The sequence below is a fragment of the Canis lupus genome, chromosome 21 (assembly GCF_011100685.1).
Source record: "Canis lupus familiaris isolate Mischka breed German Shepherd chromosome 21, alternate assembly UU_Cfam_GSD_1.0, whole genome shotgun sequence".
Lineage (NCBI taxonomy): Eukaryota > Metazoa > Chordata > Mammalia > Carnivora > Canidae > Canis > Canis lupus.
In genome coordinates, this window is record NC_049242.1 from 32,327,031 (window position 1) to 32,346,413 (window position 19,383).

At 54.6% G+C, this 19,383-nt stretch overlaps 1 protein-coding gene across 6 annotated transcripts in view; it reads right to left on the reverse strand.

Annotated features, from left to right (window-relative positions):
* Positions 1–3,805: 3,805 nt before the first annotated feature.
* Positions 3,806–19,383, reverse strand: part of LMO1 (LIM domain only 1) — a 52,332-nt gene continuing 36,754 nt past the window's right edge. For 5 of the 6 annotated variants that reach the window (XM_038568973.1, XM_038568971.1, XM_038568970.1 and 2 more), the window contains 3 exons: positions 8,404–8,617; positions 5,932–6,057; positions 3,806–4,198 (listed from right to left, as the gene is read on the reverse strand). In XM_038568973.1, coding sequence (XP_038424901.1) covers positions 4,093–4,198; positions 5,932–6,057; positions 8,404–8,609 — 438 coding nt within the window. In that variant the 5' untranslated portion in view covers positions 8,610–8,617 and the 3' untranslated portion in view covers positions 3,806–4,092. Of the gene's footprint in view, positions 4,199–5,931; positions 6,058–8,403; positions 8,618–10,491; positions 10,640–19,383 lie in introns of those variants that run through there. The other variant, XM_038568972.1, reaches the window with a different exon arrangement.

Consider the following 19,383-nt stretch of genomic DNA (forward strand, 5'->3'; position numbering starts at 1 on the left):
TGCCCCCACGTCCTGATGGCTGTCCTGAGCAGCGATGCATTCCCCTTCCTAGGTCTGGCCCTGAGCCCCTGGAGAGGGTCCTGAGGCAAGCCCCAGCAAGAGAGGTCCCCTGTTCCACGAAGTAGGCGCAAATGGAGAAACCACAGGGTGGAGAGAAGTGATGTGAAACTCGTGGAAGCAGGAGACCCAGCCCAGAGGGGAGGGGTGGTGAATGCTGGAGCCCACTGGAGCCTCAGGGGCAGCTCAACGTGGAGCAGAAGCAGGCAGGAACTCAGAGGTGCTGCTAAGTTGGAGGCTGACCCATTGGTACGAGGGGCTATTGTTGGGTGACAAATGTGGCACCAACAGGAGGGAGCTCCAGGACTATCTACGTATTGTCTACTTGACTCTTGGGAGTCTGAGAGATCTGGGATACCCCTGAGCTGTACATCAGGGTGGCGGGGGTGGGGGGGCAAGAGACTCCACTACTCTGGTTGAGACAAGGCAGTAAGAAAGTCTGCCCCAGGGACAGGGATGAGGTTCGTTCCTGGGCTTCTAATTAGCTAGCACTCTTTAGCTGTGTGTATTCGTGTGTGTTTCATCTGATTATTTGCTCATGATAAACCAGGCTTGAGCAAGTATTTTTCTGGACCCACTGAGCTTCACATCAGCCCGTCTTCAGTCATTCATTTTTAGCTGATTATCGTTTTAGAGGTAATGCACAGCTGCAGCACAAAGCCTCTTTCTACCCTCACTTGGTGGCAGCATTCCTAATGGGTGGTGCTGGGGAGCACTCCATCCCAGACAGTCGGCCCGTGACGATCACTGCCAGCTTTAAGGGAGAGAACCACTGTCTCCAAGCGGAGATGAGACTTCCTAGGCAGGAATTTCACAGGGTTCTGCCTTGGCTCCTGCGCATCTCGTGATGTGGGGCACAGTTTCTGGGACGAGGCCCAGGAGAAGACAGATTTCATGATGGGCCATGCGGTACTGTCAAGACTGGAATCAAACTTCTTCCAAACACAGACCAGGTGGTCCAGCTTCAGGCCACGGAGCAAGGGCATAAGCAGGTGCCATATTCCATGGGTCCCAGGCCTGCTGTTCGGGGATCTCTGACACAGGCCACCAAGGAACACAGGGAGAGAAGATGGGGTCCCATGGGCTGGCTGGAGGGAGATGGGACTGTGCACAGCTTCCGGATGGTGCCCGTCCACATTGCCACCACTCATACGGCCCAGGTGGAGGCTCGAGCTGCTGCAGCCCCTGGCTGTCCAGGTTCAGTACTTACTGTCTCCCCCTACCCTAGTCTTCCAGGGTGCTGCAGCCCCAAGTAGAAGCAGGTCAGAGCCATCCATGCCCTACACTTCACCAAGTTTCTCCTATGCCACCGTGGCTGGGGATAGGGGTCAGGCTTCTCCTGGGAGCCCCTGGGGCACTCTCCGGGGTGCAAAATCCCTGGCCAGGGTTGTCACTGCCCTGGTTGCCCTGCTACAGGAAGGGCTCCGTCTCCTCCCACCCCACTCCCCTCCCCCATCAGTTCTACACCTGCCTAACGTCAGCAGGGCCTGTGTGGCCTCTTTTGGGGGACGTCTATGGACTGGTGAAAGGTCTCCCACTCAGCACCTCATGACTTCCAGGATGGTGACCCTGGTTCTCATAAGCACAGCACTTCACAGTATAGATCCCTGCCTCCTGGATGTCCTGGGAAACAGATGCTCCCCATGTCCTGGATGGGGACAATGACGCAGCAGTAAGTGGGGCCATGGTGCTGGATCTGGCATGTTCTGCAACATGTTGAACCGAGAAAGCCCCCCTGGCAAGGTCTGCGGAGAGCAGAGCAGGGCTGGGGTCCTCCTAGAAGGCCGGCTCTGCTCTCGGGGGCTCTCAGAGGCCGGCTGCCTGATGTTGAGTCTATCTCATTGTGAGTGAATTAATTGTTGTGCAACCTAGAGCGGTGAGACAAGTTAATTACATAATTACTGCAAAACGACATGTTATTTCATGGCTGCAATATGGGAACTCTGTTGGAAACAATTGTAATTGCCCAGAAACTGCATTCGAGTGGCTCTGTTATCTCTCGATAACCATGTAATTAACTAGTGTTACAACTTCATCTGCAGTAAACTCTGAAGTTAGGAGTTGGGGCCCTAGGGGTGGGCACAGCCCTCCTTGGCCTGAGGACCCAGAGAGGGTCTGGCACCGGGGACTCTGCCATCATTCAGGGAAATGATTTGCTTTTCCAAGCTGAGCGAGCAAATTCCGCACGACAGACCCGTCCTCAAATTCATGCACTCGGACTCAGTCACCATCTCTCACAGCCGTACACACTCAGCTCCCCGGTCTCATAGTCCCATCAGGCGTGTCACACACAAAAACCCACTGCAGCCAGGCCGCCTGGCTCTTTGCCCCTCTTCTCCGTCATACACCTGGGTGCTGCTCCGTGGCAGAAGGCGGATGCCCCACAGATGAGAACCCCCACCCGGAGATCCTCAGCCTTAGTAATCCCTGCCCATGGGCTGATTGGACCACTGGCCACAAAACCACAATGTGGAGAGGTGGCCTGCTCCAAGTGCCCCAAGGGCTGTGCCATCTTCCCACTTCACTCAAAATAGAGGAGCAGGCCCGGGGCAGGGTGACATGTGGAAGGGCTGGAAGCAGGGGGCAGGCTCCACTGGCCCTGGGCTCTCTGGTCTGAGGCCAGAGTGAGAAGTCCCCAGAGAAGGAGGAGCGAGAGGCCTGATGGTTAGGGGAGCCTGTCCAAACAGCCTTCCCCATTCAGGCTTTGGATCCAAGGAGTCCCTATTTTTAATACCATTTAGTGATCCCTTCTCAGTTCCAGGCTCTGCGCTTGGTGCTGTGGCTGCAGCCAAGAGCAAGACAGCACTCCTGCTGCCCTGGGTGAGCCTGGCTGAGCCTGGCTGAGCCAGCGGATGGAAAGTGCCCTGGGCATCTGCCTGGCTGTCTGTCTGGCTGTCCCTGCCTACTTCTGCCTACACACCCATCTGCTTGTGCGTCCACGTTTCCTGCCTGCCAGCACGCGGATCTGACTGTGTGTGTCCACTGGACGGTCTATCTCTGAGTCTCCGCAGTCGTTGCAAGTGGTTCTGGTCCGTGGAAGGGCAGAGGCCTGTCCCAGGTGCTCATCCTCACTGTGATGTGTTCCGTTTGCTTTCCTGGCTTTCTCCCTCCTCCTCAGGGGCAGGACTGTGGCTGGTCCACGATCCATCTGCATGTCTGGTGCTTGCAGCATGGAGCTGAGACAGAGTGGATTAAGGTTTGCTGAATGAATGAGTGAAAGCCTCTAGCCTGTGTGGGCTGAATACAGGCAAACAGGATTGTTCTCGCTCACCCAGAAGAGCAGAAAGGTGGGCCCCAGGTCAGGCCCAAGCTGCAGGGAGGAGACAGCAAATGCTGTCCATCACCCTGAAAGGGAAGAGGGGTTTGAGAATGGTATTGCCACGGGGCTCAGGATTTGGGGTCTTACTGTGGGGCAGGCCAAGGTTGGGTTCCTGGCTGGTGGAACCCAGGTAAGGGAGGGGTTCACCTTGCCTCTCTTTATCTTGGGGGGCCATGGTATATGATCTGCTGCGGGAGGGGAGGACACCTCAGTTCCACCTCCAGCTGTGGGATGCGTGGGCTCGTCCCCTTCCCTCCAGCTTTTCTTTCCCATAAAGCCCACCTGCAGCTTCCCTGCCCTGCTCAGCAGAGCACATGCTGAGCCCCATGACCTGCTTTGGAGGGGTACAGGGGAGGGCCCCATTCCACTCCCGAGCAGAGGGGAGGGACCCCAGGTCTGCGTCAGTCATGTGATCAACACACAGTAACCTCCCCGGAAACATTCATAAGTTTAATCCACGCCAGTAATAAAATCGCATTACATTTCTCATAAAATAAATGTTCCCATTTATATACAGAAGACAGACTGTACAGGCCCAGCCTGGCCCCAGGAGGGGTCACACACAGACGGGCGGCAGAGGAAGGGCCGTCCCTCCCATCGAGGACGGAGGAGTTCTAATCGGCAGGAGAGTGGCTGGCCGGCCAGGCGGGTGGGCAGACGGGCAGACGGGCAGACAGGCAGACGGACAGATGGGCCTGGAGGCCAGGCGCCGGGCATTACTGAACCTGGGATTCAAAGGTGCCATTGAGCTGTCCCTCCTCATAGTCCATCTGACACAAGATCATGTTGTTCTTCAGGAAGAATTTGTCTCCCACACAAAATCTGGAAAATCCAAGCAGGAGAGAGAGAGGCCATGGAGGGGTCCCAGTGGATGGTGGGGGCTCCAGACAGGCCCCAGCCCAGCCCGGGAGGTAGACATATGAGAACTGAGGTCCTGGAGAGTCTGCTCCTTGAACTTTCCAAGAGGGATCCCCAAAATCTCATGGCAAACCTGTTCAATCACCCTGGGTCAGCCCAGCCCTCAGCCGGGCCCTGTAGTCTGGGGTTTAGGATAGACAGACAAGTCTGGGCCACAGTAAGGTCTTCCATGAAGGGGCAGGGTCGGTGGGAAGGTGTAGGAATAACCTAAGCCAGTCCCAGAGAGGGAGAAAGAGAGAGAAGGTCAAAGAAACAGAAAAGGATCGAGAGAGAGGAGATGGAGAGAAGTAGAAAAAAAAATGGGAAAGGAGGGAGGGGTAAAATGGCTGCTTTTTCTATCCTTTTTTAAAGAAATGTTTTATTTATTTGACAGAGAGAGAGAGAGAGAGAGAGAGAGAGAGAGAGAATGAATAAGCAGGGGGAGGGGCAAAGGGAGAGGGAGAAGCAGATGCCCCATGGAGCAGGGAGCCCAATGTAGGACTCGATCCCGGGACCCTGAGATCATGACCTGAGCCAAAGGCAGATGCTTAACTGACTGAGCCACTCAGGTGCCCTGATTTTTCTATCCTTTTCCTCTCCCCAACTTAAGAGCATGACTCCATAAAACTGTTCCTTTGAACAGAATCTGGAGGTTTCCCGGAGCAAGGAGGAGATAACCCTGTCCCACTATCTTCCCCCCCAACTCAAAGAAGGCCTTGCTTTGCTACCCACCTCCCCCAGTCCTTCTAAAGCACTGGACGATTCAGCCCTTTCCCCCAAAGATGTTCCCAGGGTGGCTAGGTCTTTGGGGGGACCCCAGGGTCAGAGGGCCAGTCGCAGCAGATCTCAATCCAACCACCAGGTGGCACTGCAACTTCACTGAGCCCTCTTTACACCGGGTCTGACCAAGCCCCCAGCTATCCCCCCCTCAGTGTTCCCTGCAGGTCCCTCAGGACCTCATCCTCTGGGAACACTTGTAGGAGCTCCTTCCTGACATGAGGACTCCCAAGAGAAGGGCCTGTCTCCTAGTGCTAGGTTCCCAGACAGGGCTGAGGGGTTCTGGCTCTCTGGGTCCCAGGGGCCTCCCACAGGGCTGGGACACTGCGTAAGGGCCAAAAGACCAGAAGGGTGGCTGGGCTGGAACCAGAACCACAGGAGCGAGTAGCTGTTCCCATAAAGGAATGGCCTTCCAGGTCTAGGGACACCTTCTCACTAAATGTACATACATGCACATCCAGAGGGCACGCTCACAAGGGCACAGGGCACTCATACAGAACCCTTGTACATGTGCGCATTCATACTCAGACATCAACCATCATGCACACACTCGCACACACAGCACACACATACCTGCCTTGTACACAGACATATAAAAACTCACACATGTACATACATGGTAAGCTCATGCATGCATGACCCATTACACTCACCCAGACCTGTGCCCTACAAACATGCCCACAACAGTGCTGGAGGACACACATTTGGCTACGGGGCTCAGGCACACGAAACACACATATGCACATGCACACTCAACGTGACACACAACCACGTTAATGCACAGAACACACATTTTTGCGGACACCGCCGCAGCATTTGTCCCAGCAGGCGTCAGCTGGGGCCTGCTGGGCGTCTTTGGTCTGCCAAGGTCCAGCACTCACCTCTGGTTGCAGAGCTGGCATGCGAAGCAGTCGAGGTGATATACGTTGTCCCGGGCCCGCATCACCATCTCGAAGGCTGGGATCAGCTTGCTGCAGGCGGCGCAGTTTCCTGTGGTGCCGAAAAGCCTGCCAAGGGAAGGGTGCAGAGGGCTTAGGGGCCCTACTCAGGGCCCCGTGGTTCCCTACCCCCATGGGCTTAGCAGGTGGGCCTGGGCAAGGGGGAAGGAGCACAGAGGGCAGCATCTAGATCCTGCTAAGAGATCGGAATTCAGAGAAATTGGCCCAGCCACCCAGGGGGGAGCTCAGGAGTTGGGTGACACTGCCCATCCCCGGGGCTGAGCTGACAAGACCCCCCTCTCAGAGCCCACCCCTGGGGACCGGTTAGCATCCAGAAAGAACACTGGGCTGGGCCCCAAGCGAGGACTCCAGAGCCACACAAGCTTGAATTCAGAGGTGGCCTGCCTGCCCTCAGGCTGGTCATGGGTCTCTCTGAGCCTCATTTATTTTGACTGTAAAATGGAGACTGAAGTGCCTCCTTCATAGCCTTGTTGTGGAAACTTCTGTAAACTCTGTCACAGACCACTTAGTGAACACTTATACAGAGGGTGTTTACCATGTGCCAGGCACTGTTCTGAGGGCTTTACTAAGATCAACTCGTTTAATCCTGACAACAACCCTACGGAGTGATCTTTTTCTGCAACCAACTCACTGGGTGACTTGCCTAAATCCCTTCTTCCTTTTCCTGGATCTCAGTTTATCCTTTTTTCAAAAGGGGGTGCTGGAGTAGGTGACCTGGTTCAAAGATGCTTGTAAAATAGGACTGATGCCCGAAGAAAGTTCCAAGGACACCTGGCACACGGCCTCTTTCATGCAGGCATCCCTCCTCTGAGCTGCTGGTTGTAGTGCTCTAGGGATAGGCCACCCCCTTTCTCCCCATGCAGGCCAGTCCCTGGCCGGGTGTTCTAATGGTCTGAGCCAGCCAGGCTCCTCCTTGCCTCTTTTCTGCACACTGGCTGAGCAAGCCCCGAGTGAGGCGAGGGAGCTGAGAAGCGGGTGCGAGACCCTCTAATCCCTGATTTGTCCAGCTCAGGCTCAGGCGCCTGCAGATGAGCTTGGCTCCATTATTCATCAGCCTGAGCTGCCTGGTGGCTCAGATTAAGGCAGACAAAGGCTGGGCCACAACATCTGCCTGCCAAGGGGGGCCTCACTGCCCCCGGCCCAATGGGCAGTGGCTGCAGAGGCGGCGGGCTCAGGACAGCCATTCTCTGGGGCTAAGCAGCCTAAGGAAGACCCCCCCACCCCATCCAGCCCAGCCCACTGACCTACCTGGCCTCAGAGTCATTCCTTGGCCTCTGCTAGAGCCCAGAAAAAAATACCTTCAGGGGATGTCCAAAACCTTCACACTTGGAGGCCCCTTCCAGGTCATCAAGGGGTGAGTCCCCAGAAATATCCTTCCTTAACCCCTCCTCCTAGCCACAGCCCTTTCCCCCCCAGCCCAGGGAAGAGCACTGAGTCACAGATCCTGGATCGTCGCTATGCTTTTAAAAACGTCTGCTGAAGGCAGAAGTTGAAAGAGAAGGCGCGGGCAGGTAAACCTCAGGCTCTTCCCGAAAGTAGGGGAGCCTCCACTGATAACCCCACCCCCTACCACAGCCCAGACCCAGTGGAGGGAGCCCCACGAAGCTCTTGCCCGACCTATTAATTAACGCAATGGGCCTTCCTTCCTCGCAAGGCCAGGCCACCACCCAGCCAAATGTAGATGCTGGGTCTCAGCCAAGGCCCCCGCGCTGTGGCCTCTTTCCAGCCTTGCTGATGTCATAAGTGGCCTAAGGGAGGGTTAATTGGGGGAGACAGCCCCAGGGAATAGGATCCAGGTCGTGGGGGAGGGTGGGTTAGAGCTCCAAGGACTGCAAGCTGGGGAAGCTTCAGTCCTCACACAGAGGGACACGCTGTGGCTTGGAGAAAGTGAGAAGCCAGAAGGTTCAGAGCCAGTTCAAATCCAGGTCTTTAAGCTCCAACATCAGCGCTCCTTCTCCCAGGGTCTGGTACCTGCCGGGCTCCCCGGGCACCCGAGTGTCTAATGCCAGGGCCTGCTGGGCACGGGGAGGAGGAGGCAAGACTTCACCGGGCAGGAGAGGCCCACAGAAGTCAGAGCTTCCCCACCTGCTCCTGGAAGCCCTCTGAGGTGTCCCCTCCCAGATTCCAGGGATGGGGTGGGTCAGAAGCACCTGGCAAGGATGGGCAGAGCCAGCCCAGCGCTTGAGGGAAACTTGTCTCAGGGGCCCAGTGGTTGCAAAGGCTTGCTTATTAGGACCTGTGCCGGGCACCGAGGCAAGCAGGGAAATGTGGCTCTGCGGACATGCAGGGGAGCAGCGCGGGGCCAGGACGGTCATGGTCGGGGCTGGGCACACTGGGTCTAGAGGCAGGAGCTGTGCTGAGCCCCCAGGGGGCTGGGGCCAGCGGGAGGCCCACCTCAGGTAGTCGCGGCGGCACAGGATGAGGTTGGCCTTGGTGTAGAGGGTGGAGCCCACCTCGCCCAGGCGGCAGTCACAGCAGGCGCACTTGAGGCAGTCCTCGTGCCAGTACTTGTCCAGGGCCTTCAGCAGGTAGCGGTCCTTGATCTTCCGGTTGCAGCCCGCACAGCCCTTCTGCTTCCCCTTGGGCTGGACGGAGAGCATCGGCACGCCTGCAGGTGGACGCACGACAGGCAGATGCACACACGGTCGACTCTGGGGCTCCCTGCTTCTCCCTGCTGCCCTCTCCAGGGCTGGGGTTCCTGGAGTCCTCACTTTCTCCTTGGCAACCACCCCACCACCCCAGGGCCTGTCCTTTGAGCTGCACGGCACAGTCTGTTCCCTGCCCTTCGGAGGTCCCTCTGGAAGCTGTGGGCAGCACCGCGAAGTACACACACAGCCCCAAGGCCCAGCCCCTCTGAGCTGTTTCTCCCCATCCGGCCACTGCCTCCTGTGTGGTCTGCTCGATGGAAGGCCTAAAAGTCTCCTCAGGGAGCCACCATCTGACTGGTTCTTTCAGTGGCCCTAAGACCGGAATCTCATAATGGGCTTGGGTCCACCAGAACTCCCAGGTCTTTCTCATATCTCAAGACTTTCTCACATTGTTTGTGCCTCTGGCCACTTGAACCTAAAAAGTCAGCCTACAGCCTCTTGGTTTACTCATGTAGAACTGTGAGGGAATCAGGAAGAAAGTGGGATGGCCCATGACACCCCCAGTGGGGAGCAGAAGCGTGCAGGGAGGCACCTGGGCCTGGCCTAGTTGGGGCTCTCCTCAGGAATGCTTCTAGCTAGATTCAAACTTCCAACCTGCCCTAGTCTGAGGGAGGGGACATTCTGAGTGTCTGAATCCTTGCTCCTTCCACCAGGACAAGAATCTCTGAGCCATGGGCCCCCTCCTGGGCCCATGCATGCTTCTCAACATACAAGAAAAAATACAAAGGGTGGGCATTCCAGCATGGAGTTTACCAGAAGGAGAGGCTGACCTCCCAGCAGGCAGGTGTGTAACTCATGCACACCTCAGGCACACAGGTGCAGGATGCAGGCAGGTGCGCACACATACACAGAGGGTGCAGGCAGGTGTGCACACATACACAGGGCTCCTAGCCCCTGGCCTTGGGGCCACAAGGAGTGACCACAGGGAGCAACAGTTGAGGAGGAGGTGGGCACAGAGGTCATCCTGAGTCTGGACATCCATGAGGAGCCCTGAGGTTTGAATGCGGTGAAGACTGCTTGGATGGAAATGCAGGGAGTCTCAGGGTCCAGACCCAGGATGGGGGCAGCTGGGGGTGCCTGGAAGAGTTGCCTGAGAACCCCTCATGAAGACGGTGGGTGGGGGTGTGTCTTCCTTGACCGAGGCTCAGGGGCATGCAGTCCACTCTAGAGGGAACAGCCCACCCCTTCCTGGCTCACCACCCAGCCGGTGAAGTCGGCTCTCCTCCTGGCCCCATCGCCTCCAAAGGACTCCAGAGCCCTAGAGTCATCTTCCCCCATCCCATGCCTTGCGCCTCTCCAGACCTGTCTTGGGGAGGGGGCCCTCGAGAGCCCAGGAACAGCAGGACAGATGAGGGCAGAGGGGAGGCAGCACAGGCGGCAGTGGACTCTCCTTCCACCTGTCCCCGCAGGGCCTGTGAGCTGGGACGCTTGCTGCCTAATTTCCTTAATGCAGCTCTAAAGGTTAATTGGTCTGAGAGAGTGATGAGGCTGAGGACGCCTGTGTCTCCTCTGGCAGGGTCCAGCCTGGTCACAGAGCTCTGAGGAGGCCATGGAAGCCAGCTGCAGAGCGGGCATCCCTGAGAGCTCAGGGGGCTCGGCAGGGTTCTTTCCAAGGCCAGGCCTACAGGGACGAATCAGGTGTGGGCAAACAGGGGAGGGATTAGGAGAGCCGGATGTGGGGAGGTCTGTGGGTCCCAGGGTGCGCCTACCGTCCCTGGGTCCTGAGGAGGGAGCACACAGCGGCATAGCTACTTGTACACCCACCAACTTGGAAGAGCTCGGGCCAGGCCTCCAAGTACAGCCCCACGAAGCTGGTGATTCTCCCCTTGCTCACCTGGACGGGCGGCAGGCCCGGGCCATCCCAGGGCTCCACCCCTGTGCTATCACTAGCAGGAGGTAACTGGAATATCCACATGCACAGGATACACCCGATCCACTAAGTTATACACCAAAATGAGGAAGGAGCCCAGCACCGGAAGTGTCTGTCCTGCCAGCTGGCATGGCTCCTGGACAGGCTGGCCTTCTCAGCTCAGGCCCCAGCATGCCTAGCAGCAGAGCCCACAGAGCTGCGAACCAGAGCACTAGCTGGCAGCTCCATCACTGGGGGACCTGGAACCTATGGGACTCAGGGAGGCCAAGAGGAGGGAGGTCACAAGCTACCCCAGGTCCCTTGCACCCCACCTGTGCCTGAGCTGGATCTGGCTCACGGCAGTGCTCTGTAAGGCCCAGGAAGCAGAGTTCCTGGGCCCTGGAGAACTTTTAAGAAGCCGCAAGGTTTCTGCCAAACAGTGTCTGGTGTCCACCGAGACACAGAACTCCAGGGCCAGCCTGGCTAAGGAGCTCCCGGAGCATATGGGAAAGCCCGAGCCTTCTCTGCCTGGAAAGGCTGAGGTCCTGGGAGAAGTCTGACCTACCCTTCCTTCTATGCAGAGCACCCCCACTGTGTTTGCTGTCTCTCTGGGCCAGTTCAGGAGACCTGAAAACACTCCTGGCAAGGCAAGGAGATTTTTAAAGGGGGCATCTCTGGTCCCCTGCTCCTCAAATGGAGTGAGATGCTCCCCAGCGGGTCAGGACTCCCCCACCCTGCCCTGCCTCCCCAGCCCCCACCCAGCCCGCCAGTCAGCCCTGCAGACACCTCTTTCCTCCCTCCCTCCCCTGCCTGGCTCTGGGAGCTGAGCCTCGGGCCATGCACTTTCCATTAAGGAGATAGCATCCCTTTGCTGAAGTCCATTTGGGATCCATTTTAGTGTTATCTAAAAATCAAATCTACATGGTAATCCTTTTAATGTACTCCTGACTTTAGGAAAAAAACAGCTTTGCGCTCCTTCAGGAAAGGTTTTAAAGCATTACCCAGTAATTACTAGTCACCCATGAAAACACTGATATTTTACAATGGCTGATGTTTGAGCCTGTCTGCACGCGTGGGCACATGCTCAGACACACACGGGACCTGGCAAAATAAACCAGTTCATGTAGCCCGTGAGTTCCCCTTCAATCTCAGGGTGTGTATGTGGGGGGATGACATTTGAGGGGAGATAGGCCAAACCCCTAGCCCGCCTCTATGCCAGGCAGGCGGACACTAGGAGGAAGCAGCCTCCCAGTCTGACTCATCTGGCTGCCAGACACTTACCCTCAGCTCTTTAATCTGGGGAAAAGCCAGACAGTTCCAGTGACCAGGAGGGACTGCCAGAGGTCATTCGGCTCTTCCTGCACCCACCCTCGAGCCAGGAGAAAAGCCCTCCGCCTTACACAGACCCCCCAATGGCCTGCCAGGCCTGACTCAAGTCCTCAGCAGTTGATGCCCCCCCTGCTTCCCGCCAAACCGCACCCCCACCCCCATAGGGGACATGTGAACTTCTCATGCCCACCGGCTCCCGGTCCTGCTGATGTGTCCAGCGTGGACAGCATGCTGAGCTCAGCTGTGGAGCACTCCTGCTGGCCTCCCAGCAAGCTCCTCCAAAGCCAGTCCTCCACCCTAGAATGGCCACCCCACCCAGCCCTGGGTCACTCCAAGCTATGCCCTGTGCCACTGCAGCCACCGCCGGCAACTCCATCTGGCAGTTGAGGTCCCCTGCACAGGCCAGCTTGTTCTGCATAGCACTGTGGATCTGCTCCCTGCAGAATCCTGGAATAATATCCTTCTCCATCCTGTAAACTGGATCTTCTGAACCAGCACCTTCCCTCCACCACCGCTCTAGGAAGAAGCGCCTGGTCCTGCCCATCCCACCCCCTACCAACACTCAGTCAGCAGTGGGGGTGAGGCTCAGGGCACAGAGCTAGAACTCAGGAGAGCCTACTTGCCAGCCCGAGGACTGTCCCAGTAGCTGGGAGGTCTGGAGCAAATCCCTCATCTTTCCGGCTTGCTTCTGTGAAATGGGAGCCATAGAGGTCTCATTACACACATTTGGTGGTGTAACAGAACAAGGACAGAACAAGGTCATACATATGAAGCCATGGCTGAGTCTGGCATCCAGGGGGGGACTGACATAGGAACTGGGGAGTATTATTAATATTCATCTCAGGTCACCCTCCCTGCTCTGTCCCTTGGTTCCTGTTTCCTTTAACTTTATATCTTTTTTTTTTTTTTTAAGATTTATTTATTCATGAGAGACACACAGAGAGAGGCAGAGACACAGGCAGAGGGAGAAGCAGGCTCCCTGCAGGGAGCCTGACGTGGGACTCAATCCCGGGACCCCAGGATCATGCCCTGAGTCAAAGGCAGACGCTCAACCACTGAGCCACCCAGGTGTCCCTAACTTTTTATCTTGATGCAATTTCAAACTTTAAGGGAAGTTGCAAAATAGAAAGAAGCCTGTATACCTTGTGCCTAGATTCCCTAAATATGAATATCTGACCATATTTGCTTTATCCTTCCCTGTGTATCTCCCTATAATTTTTTCTCCTGACTCATTTGCAAGTTGGTTTGAGGCATGAAGCGTCACACTCCTAAATACTCTCATGTGTAATTCCTAAAAGCAAGGACATTCTCTCACATAACCACAATTCAATGAGCAAAACCAGGAAATTATCATTGATATAACACTATCACCTGCAGACTTTATTCAGATTTTACCAATTCCTCCAATAGTATCTTTTATGGCAAAATAAAATTCTGGATCATGTGTAGCATTCATTTGTCAGGTTTAGCCTACTTAAATCTGGAGGAATTCCTAAGCCTCTCTTTGTGTTTCAAGACACTAGCATTTTTTGAAGACTGCAGGCCAGTTATAGAGTATTCTTCAATTTGGGTTTGTGACACCTTTGACTGTGTGACATTAATTCCTCTGTACTTCAGGTTTCTTTGTTGTAAAATGAGTATGAATATGGTCCACAGGTCACAGAATTGCCATGAGGAATAAGGGAGTATCTATGTGAAGTGCTTGGGACTAACTGGACCTGGCAGTCAAAAGTTAGCTCTGATTAATGTCACCCCATCTGGCACATGGGAAGGGATGACCTGAGTCACAGCTCCATCTCGGGCCCCTCAAATAGTGATGATCACTTACTTTGAGGCAAATAAACTGATTTGAATGTGCCACCATGGTTAAAGTCAAAGAGGCACCGGCTAGAGCCCAGTGTTTCCCAAAGGACAGTCTAGTGGCCACGGCAGACGTGTGCAGGGCAAAGCAGCCCCGCTTGTCCAAGAGGCTGCTTCACTGACAAGTTGGAGGGAAGGGATCATGGTGGCAGCTCAGGGTGGGCCCCCCTGGGGCCACGGGCACTTATCATTTCTTTATGTGTCTCTGCAGTGCTTCTAAACCTGTGTCCACACACCACAGCACAGCTACCCAAGGCAGTTCTGGGGCTTTCCCTCCTCACTGTGGTCATCCCCTCTCCTCCTCTGGCAGAGAGATTGGGCTACCCCAGGGCTGGGGCGGAGGGCAGCTTGCAGGGAGGTCAGGCTCACGGTGCTAGCCGGGCTCAGTTCCGAGTGCTCAGCTCACAGCTGCCTTCTGAGGTAGATACCATTATTATTCCCATTTTAACCATGGGGAAATTGAGGCCCAAGAAAGTTGCAGCCTGTCTGGGGTCAGACTGTTAGTAGGGGACAGAGCTGGGATTTGAGTCCTGGCAGTGGGTCTCCAGGGCCCAAGCACTGACTTCATCTGCTATGCTGTCAGGCTGGTGCTGCTAACCTATGAGGTGCTCGCCGACCCAGGAGGGGAGCGTTACAGAGAGCTACACAGATGCTGGACACGCCTGCAAATATGCACAGCAGCACACGGACACTTGCGCACTTACACATGATCACATGTATGCTGGGTCCACCAGAAGTGGGACTGTGTCTGCTGGTTCTCCCCCACAACAGTTTTATCCCACCTCCCCAGCACAGTGCTAGCGTCTAGCAGGTGCACAGTAAGTTCTCTGAACATACACACCCACGCATCGGAGCACACACACGATGGGCGTGCTCATGTATTATAGACACCTATGCACAAGTGGTCACATGTGCCTTTACCGCCTTTTTAAAAACCACATTTCCAAAAAAGTGGATCATAGCTCAAAATCGAGCTCTGATTTGAGCCAAACCCACGAGTAAGAGGCCTGGCGCCCTGTTCTCCACACCGCCTTCCCAAGGAAGCGGAAGAGCAAGAGCCCTAGGTTCTGCCGGCAGATGATGCACAGCAGGGAAAGGCAGTCCCGCACCTCTCACACCCACTCTGGCTGCCAGGGGGTGGAGTTGGTGGTCTTAGGGAATCTGGGTCCCAGCCACCTGCACGGTGCTCGGGCCCCCCTGGGCCTGCACCTGGGCCAAGAACGGCAGAGTAGGGTCCCGAACAGAGCCCGCCGGCGGCCCCTCCACGGCATCAATCCTGTTTAATAAGGAAATTTGAAAGTGTAATCTAATTCTGCAGAATCTCTTTAAATCTCGTTTTCTCAGAAGTAACTTCATTTCGCACGGACACATCCAGCCTTGTGAGAAGGCCTCCATTTCACACTAGTTTTATCTCCACAATTTCTCGTCTCACTGCACTCCTATCCCAGGGCCTTGCCATGCGGCAGGCGAGGCCTGAACTAATAGCATTTCCTACTCATTTGGAATCAAAAGCCAACGAGAACAACTGTTGAAACGCGTGGCTACAGCCACCTAGAGCACGTTCATTACCACCCCTCTGTGCACCCCTTCGCAGGTGGCGTGCTCACTGCGTAAGATGAGGGAGAGGAGCCGGGTGTCGGTGGCCTCCAACTCCCCACAGGGCCATGGCAGGGAGGCTGGGGGTGGCGGCCAGCTCACTGGAGGGCTGGTCCCATTCACTCTGGCTCTGCCCGTCCTGGGGGTCTGGGAGAAGAGGCAGGCGGTATAGACACATAGACTGTGGCCTCAGCTTGAATTCTGGCTCTATCACCTCCCAGCTCTGTCTCAATCTTCCCTATCTGCTAAATGAGGACAGCCCACTTTAAAGAATTATTCTGAGGATTGGATTAGGTAATGGACATGGAGTACTTTTTTTTTTTTTTAAAGATTTTATTTATGTATTCATGATAGACATAGAGAGAGAGAGGCAGAGACATAGGCAGAGGAAGAAGCAGGCTCCATGCTGGGAGCCTGACACGGACTCGATCCCGGGACTCCAGGATCGCGCCCTGGGCCAAAGGCAGGCGCTAAACCGCTGAGCCACCCAGGGATCCCCCTAACAATGTTTGATACAGTAGCTTTAAAAAAATCAGCTAAGAAACATGATCTATGTCTTATGATCCAACAGTACTCTTCCTTGGTATACCCCCAACAGAAATGATGCCCACCAGAGGGGATGTACAAGGATGTCCAGAGCACTTTTCTTCCTAACAGCCCCAAACTCAACACACCACAAAAGCCCACCAACGGTAAAATGGATAATATGCTACTGTGCAGTCACACAATGGAATATCACGCGGCCGTGATAAGGACAGAATCACGGATACACGTAACAACACGGATGAATCAGACAGCATAATGCTGAATGAAAGGAGCCGGACACAAAAGGTACGTGTCGTATAACTCTATTTATCTGTATTACCCAAATAGGCAAAACCGATCCGTGGTGAGAGATGTCAGAATAAAGGTGTATATTATCACCGGGCAGTGGGTGTGAGGAAGCCTGGCAAAGAACTGGAAATGTGCTGTGTCTTGATCTGGTGGTGGTTAAAGGGGCGCATGTAAATGCAAAAGCTCATTGGACTGAACATTTGGGACTTGTGCATTTTACTGCATATGTGTTATACCTCCGTGAAAAAAATTAGGAACTGAGATGGACACTGCTTGGCCAGGATTTTGGACACCTCTTCATAAAACCCACCACTTACTCAGCACTCACTACACCTGTGATCTCAGTGAATCCTTGTATTAACTCTGAGGTCCCAAAGATTACCTCCATTCAACAGACGAGGAAGTAGAGGCCTAGGGAGGGTCAGTTCCTCACCCAAGGTCACACGTCTAGAAGGCTGCAGGGCAGGGACTCAAGCCCCAGCCTGGCAGTCTCTGGAGTTCAGGTTCTCATCCAGCCCATGCCTCATGACTTCTCTCTGCACAGACCATTTGAGGGAGGCTCACTGGGGCAGCATCTGGGTTACCCTGTGTGGCCTAGATGCCAGAATGATGCTGGTGGGGCAGTGCAAGGGGCATGCTTAGAGCAGAGCCTGGGTTAAGAACAGGAGAAATGATGGCCCTAGTCTCTATGGCCATCAGTGGGTCACAGGCCACTTCTCCTCACCTGATGGTCCTGCAGAAGCTGCAGCTGCTGTGGGACCTTGGAAAGGCTTCTAGGTGAGGCCTAAGAGGGGACATGGACCACAAGGGCTGTGAGGGGCAGACCTAAGGTGTCTGCATCATAGTCTTAGGGGGACAATAGAGGCCTTGAGATGGCACGTGACGTGTCCTCAGGGGGTGGGCTGAGCTGTGAGGGGAGGGCTGGGGGGCTCTAGACCCAGAACTCAACTGCTGGGGGTGGGGGTGGGGGGCTTCAATCAACCGGCATGGACTTGTGTGTGAATGAGGGGACCTAGAGAGAGCCTAGCTTGGTAAGAAACTGAAAGGAGGTCCAGCAATAATTGCTGTCTCTTTAGAGTTAAATCCCTCTGGTTTCCACAGTCCAGTCCACCACAGTAGGGAAGGTGGAAGGGAAGCACTGACTTGTGCTGGCCCCCATACATCTTCAGCCACTACAGTCACCTGCAACTGCATGACAATAGCCTTTATTGCCTACTATGTGCTAAGTGTTTTACATTCCTTAATGCTCATCCTCACAATGACCCCGGAGGTCAGAGAAATCACAACCTGCCCAAGGGTAAGCCTGGGAGTGGCCAAGCGGGCTTGGGACCCAGGCTGCTGGCCCCACCCGCTTCTGCTCTACTCCTTACCACAGGCAGTATGGCATCATCTTTTCCCTAAGCAGTGGAAAAAGTGAACTTCTGCTTGGACCCAATCTGGTCTCTGCCAAAAAAAGGAAGTTCTTGCAGGGTACATGGGGGCAGGACAGGCCTCTGGTCCCCAGTGCCCCCTAGAGGAGCCATTTCCTATGAAGGTGTATCTTTGCATCATGTTTTTGGCGGACTAAACTTCCTTAGGAATGGAAAGCCTGAACCTACAGTGACCTTCGCATGTTTGGAGGTGAAGGGGCTAAGGAGTTCCCACACACACCTCATAGGGCCTCACTGTTGAGGGAAGCCAAACCCAACACTGCCTGGTGTCTGGCTTTGGCTTTAGGGGACCCAGTCTAGACCGTGCAGGAGCCTGAGTGATGCACCAAAACAGGTACAAATGGAATCTGCTCTCCAGAGACATGCACTTTTCGGCCGTTCTTTAGTGAGGGGGACTTAGAAACATCAGAAACTGCACCGTTATTTGGAGTTTGCCACGGGGAATGACACTTCAGTTCATTGCATAGCTATCTGCAGGATGAGCGGAGGCTCATTCTCTTCTAGTTCTCTGTTTCTTTAAGGTCCCAGACATAACTCGAAAGCAATAGGTCCAAAACAGGACTCTACGTCTCCTCCCTGAGGAGAGGCCCCTGTAGCCTTATCTCACGCTTCCCTTCATCACACTAACACCATCATCCACCTGGATGCTCAGGACAGAGATTCAGAGTCACGCTCAGATCTTCTATCATCCTCATTCCCTCTCCCTTGCTGACTTCCACTCCCCATCCCGCCTCTCCCTTCCATTTCCAGAGCCACCACCATCTTTCACCACACTGTCAGCATAGCTCCTGACCAGCCTCTCATGTCTACTATCTAAGATCCATTCTTCGTGCAGCAGCTACAGAAATCTTTCAAAACAAAGTAGGTCAGGTCACTGCTCAGCTTGAAACCCTTCCATAACTTCCAGTGGGCTGAGAATAACATCCACCCTCTTCAACGAGCCTATGATATCCTCATGCGGTCTGGCCCCTGCCTCAGATCTCCCCCTGCCTCAGGGCCTTTGCACATGCTGTTTTCGCCTTCCCAGAACACCCTTCTCTGCCTCTTCATGTGGCTGGCTCCTTCTCATCCTTGGGCTTCAGCTTAAATGTCACCTCCCCAGAGAGGCTTTTCTTGACCATCTTATTTCCTTATTTAAATGGCTCCCTGGGGTGCCTGGGTGGCTCCGCAATTGAGTGTCTGCCTTCAGCCCAGGGTGTGATCCTGTGGTCCTGGGATTGAGTCCCATGTCGGGCTCCCTGCATGGAGCCTGCTTCTCTCTCTGCCTGTGTCTCTGCCTCCCTCTGTCTGTCTCTCATGAATAAATAAATAAATAAAATCTTTAAAAATAAAAAATAAATGGCTCCCTGGTCATGTCCTTCTGAGTTTTTAATCACAGTTTGTAATTGTTTTACTTTTTTTTGTGTGTGTGTGATTATACTTATTAAGACGAATGGGTGATCTTTCTCATAAGAATGAAAGCCCCATGAAGGCCTATATTTGGAGTCCTGTCTTGTTCACCACTGTGTGTCCAGTACTGAGCCTCACAGCAATCACTTTTAAACTATCAGTCCAGTTAATGAATAAAGAGACTGAGGAGACCTATCCAGATGTTATTGGTTAAGAGTCTGCTGGCCAGAGGGAGCTGATGCAGACAGGTAGGCTCCCCAGAGATAGGAGCTTTCACAAGGCTTGCTGCTGCCCCATGTCACACACTGCTAGGCATCTATAACTATGTGGCTCTAACTGTGGCAGTACCTAGGTCTCGCCATTCTCAACCCGGAATAATGAGAGGCCCACCCCAGGGCTCCAGCTGAGAAATGACAGCTCTTTTGCTGTACATATAAAC